The sequence below is a fragment of the Poecilia latipinna genome, unplaced genomic scaffold (genome assembly GCF_001443285.1).
Source record: "Poecilia latipinna isolate Pla-1442-1.1 unplaced genomic scaffold, P_latipinna-1.0 Scaffold2827, whole genome shotgun sequence".
Lineage (NCBI taxonomy): Eukaryota > Metazoa > Chordata > Actinopteri > Cyprinodontiformes > Poeciliidae > Poecilia > Poecilia latipinna.
The window spans coordinates 61,621-70,936 of NW_015115443.1; the positions used below are offsets into that span (position 1 = coordinate 61,621).

The 9,316-nt window shown below is 41.1% G+C and overlaps 1 protein-coding gene across 1 annotated transcript; it reads right to left on the reverse strand.

Annotated features, from left to right (window-relative positions):
• Positions 1-1,210: 1,210 nt before the first annotated feature.
• On the reverse strand, positions 1,211-9,138 carry LOC106939312 (uncharacterized). The gene is made up of 5 exons (XM_015021677.1): positions 7,039-9,138; positions 6,891-6,939; positions 5,008-6,806; positions 3,449-3,485; positions 1,211-3,340 (listed from the first exon to the last, which is right to left on the reverse strand). The coding sequence occupies exons 1-5, from the start codon at positions 8,740-8,742 to the stop codon at positions 1,815-1,817; spliced, it is 5,115 nt and encodes a 1,704-aa protein (XP_014877163.1). The 5' UTR covers positions 8,743-9,138; the 3' UTR covers positions 1,211-1,814.
• Positions 9,139-9,316: the final 178 nt, after the last annotated feature.

The window sequence follows — 9,316 nt, forward strand, 5'->3', positions numbered from 1 at the left end:
TAGAACTGTGACTAAACAAACTGAAGTGACATTCTTTATAAAAATCAGCGATGAATGAACAAACGCAAAAGATTTACCACTTACAGAAATGTAATTTGTAGCCTAATATTGATGCTAAGAACCTTTTGGAAAATGTTTAATAATGTTTTTAATACAAGTAATGCAGGTTTTACACTTAAGTTATAGTCACTTCAGTTTGTATTAGAAAAAGATCAAGAACTTAACAAATAAAATCACTGTTTTCAATAGATTATAATTTTTAAACAGCCATGCAGGGTTTTTTTCATTATTGCAATGCCTCCTTTTAGAACTGCAGGAATTCCTAACAAATGATTAACAGGAAAGGCAACGTCTAACAGCAGACCTGCAGAATACACTTATTCCTTAAATTACATATTAACTAACAGACAAAAGCGACAATGAATCACAGAAGAGATGATTTGCATCTCCAGCAAATACAGGTTAAACACGTCCCTCCCTCATACCGAGAACCAGAATGGCCTCCTGCTCGACTGGCAAATAAGTAGCAACTGTAAACTAAATATTTACACAGCATATAGAGATGAAGAATCCCAAATGTTTCCTCTGGACATATTCTTAGAGCAATAGGAAACAGACTCCGTCATTAACGAGGGAAATTAGCCCATTATTTTAGTCTTCTTTGATAAATCTGGTTATGTGAGGAAACGGCTTTATAGTTAAAAAGTATTCTTACTTTTTAATGCCTGTAGTTTGTTACAAGACAGTTTTGAATAGGTGCACTGCGCCACCTTGTGTTGATTTTCATATTAGCATACAGACTTCAAAAGACACTTCATTTAGTTTTTACTTAGAAACTGTGGAGTACTCATTACTTTTACAAGTTTAGAGACTACTTAGAAAGTCTTAATTATACTTATTTAGCAACCCAGAACAGGGATTAGAACAAATTTAGAATCCAGAAAAACTACTTAACTACTTTTTAGACTCTTTCCAACGAGGAAAGGAATTAGACCAGAGGATACTTACTTAAACTTATCTACCAACCCTGAATAGGAGTATCTAGTTTATTTACTTCAGATCAACAGATTCTTTCTTCTTCTTCTTTCCTTTGGTTTGTTAGTTTGTATTTCCCTTTAATTCCTGTAAAGCACTTTGTATTGCCTTGTTGCTGAAAATGTGCAATATAAATAAAATTACCTTTACCTTTTCATAGTCAACAATGAACATATCTTTTTGGATCATTTTATTATTGTTTTTTGACAAATATATATGAAGATTTTCCTATAAAGGAAACATTATTCTCAAAGATACGTTTACAGCAAAGTCATTCTCGCAAGGAGATGGCAAACACAGAAAATAATCAGAGACATGACAGAACTAACAGTTTCTATTTGTGCCAAGGAAATATAAGAGTGAGTCTTAAAAAATAAAAAGTTGGTAAAAGTGATTAAACTCAGTGTCGTTTCTGATTATGAGGGTCGAGGGGGCAGAAGATTCTCAAGTAAAACCAATGGGACAATGCTGACCATCTCAATTTCATGATAAGGGATAAAAATCAGTTTCTCATCAAGGCACAAGCACTGAGAACCATCACTGGGGCTTTGTGTTTTTCCATCATATTGGTCCCATTGGGAGATACAACTGTACAAACTACAAAGTGAAAGAAAGGAAATAACAGAGCATAGGATTGAAGGATGACAACCAACAAAAATTTAGTAATGTACAGGGACAATTGTCCGTGAAGGCTAAAACAGTCCTTTAGTTGGGGGGTACGAACGTCCACTTCCTCTCAAACACACTACTCAAAGCTTCAACCAGAGGACCTGTAACCCCTACAGAGAATGGAGCTCAGAGAGGGATCTCTTCTCTTGCTGAATGAAGTCCTGCAGACTCCTTTTCCCCTGCCTGAAGTTGCTCTCCCGTCGCGAAAATGGCAAAATGACCTGAAGTCTGAGGAGCGTTTCAATATTACTAAAACTTCTGATCTGTGATGTCTTGAGCGTATCGAGCACAGTGGCTGGAAGGTAACCTGCCAGAGGATCCAACCATTTCTCCTTCCACGCCTTCATCTCAGAGTGAAGAGAGGACTGGTCTGGCAAGTCCTCCTTGTACAGGCGAAACACAAGACCACTAAGAATGCTGGTTTCCACTTTGAACATTGCATAAGGCACAATCTCCAGGCATCTTAAAGTATCCAGTACCTTGTCTGTGAAGAGGTCGTCAATTTCTGCTATCGAGTGCTCCACGACTTTCACGCTGACAGATTCTTTGTAAAAGTCACTCAGCGGCTCTAGAAGAACTGAATGCAGCATCTGAACGTTTAGCTTAGAAGCCAAGGAGACCGTTTCCTCAAACCAGGACTTGTGATGGACGTCAATCTCGCTCTTCAGCTTACCAAGGGACGCTTTGAGATCAGGCAAGGTATTCACAGCAAGCAACATATCTAAAGGTTTACCTTGAAGAGACTGACTTAGCTTTTTAGTTAAGCTCAGGGCATTCTTCAGCACCACAGTTGAAAAGATAAACTCAAAGTTTCTGATCGCGTCAAAAAAATGTGACGCTTGTTGCTGGTCTGAAGTACTTCCCTCTCCTTTCAGCTCATTCAGGCAGAGCATAGCTGCTTCCAAAATTTCTACCATAACCTCATGCATATCATGACTCTTCTCCCAGTTCTTGATGAGTTTGTCTCTCAGCTCACAGGCCTTTGCCTCATCCTGCTGGAACGTCAACATGATCATGTCTTCCAGCATGTTCTGGCGTTCTACATCCTCTGTGAGCCAGTGTAATAATTTATCCATGAGGACGGATCCATTGGCTGCTTCTTCAGCAGGGGAGGATCTCGCCAGCCAAACATTGAGGGACAGAGCAGAGCTAACTGTTCTAATAGCCTGAGGGTATTTTGTTGCAATGGCTAAACTTACAGCCCTCATCTGAGCTCCTGCTTCACCAACACTTAGTGAGGCCTGTCCTCTGCAATACTCCATGTTGAGTCCCCACTTCTCAGACAGGGCAGTTTCTATGGCCTCGGAAAGGACATCAGAGTCCTCGGTGAAAGGGATGAAAGCCAGTGTTTCCTCACACTGGATGTCCTCTTTGTTTAAGTACCTGATGCACAATGGGATATAGAGCTCACCATCAATTTCAATCACTTGCTCAGTTATGACCGTGAAGAACTGAGAGTCCCAGAGTTCCTTTAAGATTTGTTCACGTAGCTGCGGCTCGTAGAAAGACACCGCCGTTCTAGGTCCTTCAGCTACCTTTTGAGTCATTCCCCTATCTGGTGCTTTCACCTCTTCATCTGCAGGTTTCTCTGCAACACTCGATTCCTGGGATTCTGCTGATTTCACATCGAGGTCCCCTAAATTTCAATAAGAGAAAACAAAAGTTATACTCCTACCCTGAATTTAAACAGAACACAAAACTTGGTTGATAATGATGTCACCGAATAAGCAATACATCAACTTACTTCTGTCCAACTTCAGTCTTTGGAGAACTTTCATGACCTAAAATGAGTTGAAAACCTTAGTTATCTAGCATAGATAGCAACCACAGATTGTTCTCTTATCACTGCATTAGTCATATGAGCTCATTGTGAAAGTACTGTACAATTTTGCCTTGCATTTGAATGCTTCTTCTGGGTGAATACAACTTCAATACATTTTAAAGATTTTGGATTTATAGTGGATTTTATCTTTTTCTAAAAGCCTCCAATATATCAAAACTCTCCTATCCATTCAAGTTTTCCATTTCAGCACTCAATTTTACAAATGGAGTTTCCCCATCGGCCTTTCAGGGTTTTGGACAAAACATTGACCTACTTGGCCAGGGTTATTTCCACACATCTTGAAACATCAAACATTAAAGTTGATTTTAAGACAAACTTACTAAAACAGATTTGAAAAATCAGGATTGTTTAAAGCAAAATTAAATATTACTTTCATTTATCAGATTTTGGCAGTTTAAAGTCACAGTTGTAACTGCATTTTGTTAGTGAAAATGTTCAAAAATGGGAGTAACAATGCTTAGTTTCACATCTAAATCAGGTCAAATTTAACAAATCACAGGTTTTACGGAAGACAAATTGCTCTAGCTTTGGCGAGTGCTTGGGACACCCAACCCTGTCCAGGTTTCAACCACCTGGCCTAAACTGGCAGCTCCAATAAAAAAGAAGTTGGTTAGGTTGAATAGTACCAACCCAGGGTCCACCCCCAGCCTGAACATGCTGAAACACCAGCAAGTTTAACATTTATCTTTATTTCAGTTCCCTTTGGGAAAAAATAAAGCATTTGAACTGAACTGAATAAGCAGAAAGCCTGCTCCAACATCAACACCTCTTAAATCTTGACTGAAAATTGCAGCTGTCCATGTGGACAAGCCAAATACATTCTGGATCAAAGTTTTATGGGCAGACAAGACGAAAATTTAGGCATCTGGCCACAACGTCAGGATGAATGTTTGAAAGATTAAAGACGAGGCTTTCAAACCTGAGATAACTGGACCAGCTGTTAAATATGGTGATGGTCCCAATGCCAACACTAGTGCTTGGATAGGTGGATGGGAGAAATAGGAGAAGGCAGCCTTCCTCTTAATATTTCCACTTCACTTCAAGCAGCTAAATGGTTGAATTTTAGAGACAACTGGGTGTTCTACCAATACAGTAATCAAATACATAAAAACTAATTTTAGCCTGCTTTATCCAATTCAGAACCAATCTTTTGGATAATATGGACCTGGAAATCGGCGGATTACATTTAAAAGGTAGCTATGTGCCAAGATAAGAAGAGTAATCAAAGGTCTAAGCAGATCTTTGCCAGAATTGCGCTGATGGCAACAAAAAGCATATGGTTTCTCTCCAAACTTACCAAAATTAGACAGGGAGTGTATATGTATATATATCCGAGTCTATTTAAAACTACTGCAACCAATTCTCATTTATAAAATTTAAAGTTTATATTATTAAGACATTCAATATTTTTCATTAGTATAGTTAACTGGCTAAAACATCCATGTGACAAGTGAACGTACCTGGGACAGACATGGAGTGCTCTCTGGATCAACCTCCATGCACATCTCAATGACTTCTGGGAGTCTCTGCAGTGTCGTGGAGTGCAACAAAAGCATCACTTGACTGATCCGGCTGCCTCTGCATGTTGTGTTTTTAAATAGATCCCTCATTGAGTTCAGAGTGGTCTTCATCAGGTCACACTCCATACTGACACTCGGCAACACAGCAACCAGTCTGAGCAGTAAGGTAACGGTTGGGTGGCTTTTGGACTCTGGATGAACAAGTGCTTCAGCGATAGATGTTGGAAGAGCACTATCTTGGTATTTCTCTCTCCAGACGGCAGCCCAAGCGTTAATTTCGTGCTCAGCCATGTCAGGCTCAGGAAGATCTGCAAGGTAAAGGCTGAAAGGCTTGTCTGTGGCCTCTGAAAGTATGGGTTGTGGATTGCAAGAAGGAAGCAGTGACAGGACAGACAGAGCCTTTAAATGGTTTTCTGAGAAGCAATACTTCATCTCCTCGATCAGATTATGGAGTAGTGGAATACTCAGGTTTTCTACATAGTAAATCTCTGGGGAATCATAGCTATTAACTTCCTCTGAGAAGCACACTTGTTCAGGAGCCACCTTGGTCGCTAACTGGAATGCCTGTTCAAACCAAGTGGTGTGCACAGAGCTCACATTTTTTAACATTTTCTCAAGAGTTGCTATGATGGAAGGGATTTTTTCCACCTCGCAAAGGATGTCAGCAGGGTTTCCGCAGCGGAAAACGGTGCTGCAGTTACGAAGAGGTGCACAGGCGTTCTTCAAAATCACAAGAGTGACAATGAAATCCATGTTCCTCAGAGCAGCAGACAGAACCTGAGCATGCATCGACTTGGCGCCTGTGGCACTAGAGCTAACAGCATCCAAGCAGCTGAGTACGCCCTCTAATGTATCAGCAAGGATATCAAAAAAGTCCTCCCGTTTTTTCCACCTTGAGCAGCAAGTTTCTGGAATTTCCTCTAAAGCCTCTCTTGGCATGTTTAAAAGCCCATCAACAGCCTCTGCCAACTGTTCCTCTAGATCAGGAGATTGGTCGAAGAACAGCAGCAGGTCTTCTGTGATGTCCAGCATTTTTGCCACAGAAGGACAAGGCACACTACTGGCCAACCAATGAGCGAGACCGCAAGACTCACTGGGCGTAACAATACAGAGCGGATAGTTGTTGAGGAAATCTAGAGACATCTTCTTCAGGCTTTGATAACCTGGACCTAAATGCATGAATGCTTGGCCTCGGCACTTCGACATGGGCAAGCCCCAGTCTTCAGTAAGAATCTTTGCAAGGTTACTTGCTTGCCTGTCAACGTCGCCATTTTCATTAAATGGTAAGAATCCAATCAGTTCCACTTTTGGAGTAGATTCGCCAACGAAACGAGTGAAAACAGGTAGGTAGGTTTTGTTAGTAACTTTAACAGGTTTATCAGTGATCAGGGAGAAAAATGGAGACTCCTGTATTTCTTTTAGTATGACATCTCTGATTCCGTTTATGAGGAGGTTCTCCATTTCGTCATCACTAATCCATGGTATGCTTTTGCCTTCACTTCCAAACCAGTGGCACAACTTCAGCTCCTGAACAAGAGGTTCTCGGTCTTCCTCAGAGAGCTCACAGAGACTGCGTTTCTTTTTCCCCAGGAGTGCTGCCAGCCTAAAAACTGTAGCCAGGCTCTGACGGTTGTCTCCTGTGAGCCCATTCTCATCCGTGGCTTTCATTTCTTGGATCTGCAACTTCTCAGGAGACTGCTGAATACTGAGCTCCCCAACTTCGTCCTTGACCATGTCAACTAAATACATCAAGGAAAATGGTTAGAATTACCAGAAAAACAGGCAAAAAACTAAATTATAAAAATAATATCTTTACTGTTTACCTTCCATGTTATTTTCAGAGTTCTTGATGAGACTCTTTGATTCCTTGTCCTACAAGAATAGCAAAATAATCTTATTAAATTAAACAAGGCTGTAGAGTAAAAAACAGAACGGTGACTCTACGTCACAGTAAAGAATAGGGGTACGTACCAAACAGATGCCCTCCAACGCTTGTGGCGTAACCTTCAAACACTGGCTGACCATACGGTCCAGGTCCCTGCTGAAGTCTGTGCTGACGTAGAGCATAGCCAAACACACAGACCTGTCTTTGGGATACGTGCTTCTCAAGTAGTCCTGGAATTTCTTGTGGCGCATTACAACACCACAGTCCTCTAGCGTGGTGCTGGGAAGGACAGACATGATCCTCAGCAAGGTATTGATGTTCCCAAAGTACTGCATGAGCGGCAGGCGTAACGTGTGAAATATGGAGCTCGGGATAGTCACGGATGCCACCTTAGTCTTCCATGTTACTCTCCAACAACAGAGCTCTGTGAAGAAGTTGTCTGCATCAGGGAGGTCGCTGCTATAGAGAGGCGGCTTTGACTTCAGGCTCTCGAACATGTAGCTCACTGTGACTGAGCAGGGAACAAGGGAGAGGAAGTTCAGAGCTTCTTTGTGGTCATCTGAAAAATGATCCTTTACGGCATTGATGAGGTTATCTACGAGGGGCACACTCAGGCAGTCTTTGTAATATGTGGCTGGCTTTATCAAGCCATCTTTTGGAAGAGAGTTGTCAGGCACTTCGATCTGTACTCTAAGGCTCTGTGCTATCGCACAAGCCTCATCAAACCAGTTCTGGTGGAACAACTTCATATTGGTTTTCACTCTGTTCAGAGTGGCCACGATACCACTGATTTGGCAAAGCTGGGATGCCGCACTGAACTGATCCTTCTGGATACCTGCGCTGAGCTCTCTGGTGAAGGAGGAAGCATTCTTCAAGACCACCATGGAAATTATGAAATCAAACTCCATGACTTTGCGCAGATGGACTGCGGCTTGTTCAGAAACAGAGAGCTTCCATCTCTGTGGGTTGTTCTTGATCTTCTCCAGACATTCGCTTAGGGGCTCAAGCATCTGCACAAACACCTCATAAGAGTCATGCTTCTCCTGCCAAACAGTGCAGAACTTCCCCTGTAACTCTTGGACCTTTTCGTAGCTCTCTCTCAGGCCATATGCTATCACATGGTCAAGTTGTTTCTCTAGAGCAGCACTGCTCCCAAAAAATGTCAAGATTTCTTCAAATGTATCCAGGGCTCTTTTAACAGCAGGCACTGGGATTGATTTAGACCACCATGTGTTGAACGAATAAGCAGAACAATGTGTGCTGATAGCGAGCGGATACTTCTCCTGCACTTTGCAGGCAAAGGCTTTGAGCTTGTAGGAAACATCACCAGAGCCAAGGTAAGCTTGACCTCTGCAGTTACCTAAATCCAGGTGCCAGTCCACAGTTATTTTTTGCAGAAGACTTTGCACCATGACGTCACATTCCAGATCTGCCTCAAGAAATCCTACCAACTCTAAGCGCATGACATCAAAACTGTCAACAAACCTAATGAAGATCGGAAGGTATTCTTTGTCTCCCAGTTTCACAACACGGTCGATGATGAGGGAAAAAAACGAACTCCCCACCTCGGTGAGGATCCCCTCCCTGACTGCATTCTCACACACTGTGAGAACTTCCTTCATTTCAGACTTGGTCACATACTCCACCTCTCCATCCTGAGCAGGACATGCATCTGTGTGCAGCTTGCTGTGACTGCTGTAGGCAGCCACCACTGCAGCCTGCAAAGCAGATTTAAGAGCTTCCCTATCAGTCTCTGCACATTTCATCTCCACGAGCCTATCAGCATCCATCTCTAGATTTATTCGCTTCAGTTCTTCCTCAGCATCCTTCTCAGCGTGGTTTCCATGGACAGTCACTGAATCGAAAGATGGTGAGATTACAGTGTTATGATAAAGAAGAAATCCATTGCAAAGTAAATTACAGATAATCTCAAATGATCCCTAAGTGAGTCTTAATAACGACCAGTGTTTAAAAAATAAATAAATGAAAGAACTGCTTAAAATCCAGACATGAGAGAATAAATTTCACGTTTTATATGTCTATATTTATTTATTTATTTATCCCATCTTATATTTATTTGGACTTTGAATTCAGGTAAACTCTATGACAGATTATTAGTCTTATTTTTTTTTTTTACTACAAGAATAACGTCACAACCAGAATACAGTCATAATATCAGGGGAATGAAGTAGTAATTTTATGAGAACTCAAAAAATGAAACTAATAATTAAAAAAAAATTATGAGAAATGTTGAGCATCTTGTGAAGTTATACTTTTTTACATAAGTTTTATTAGTAAAGCCTAATGCTTAATAGAAATTGTTTTAATACATCAGCATAAAATTTTTTCCTTGTAATTTTAAGA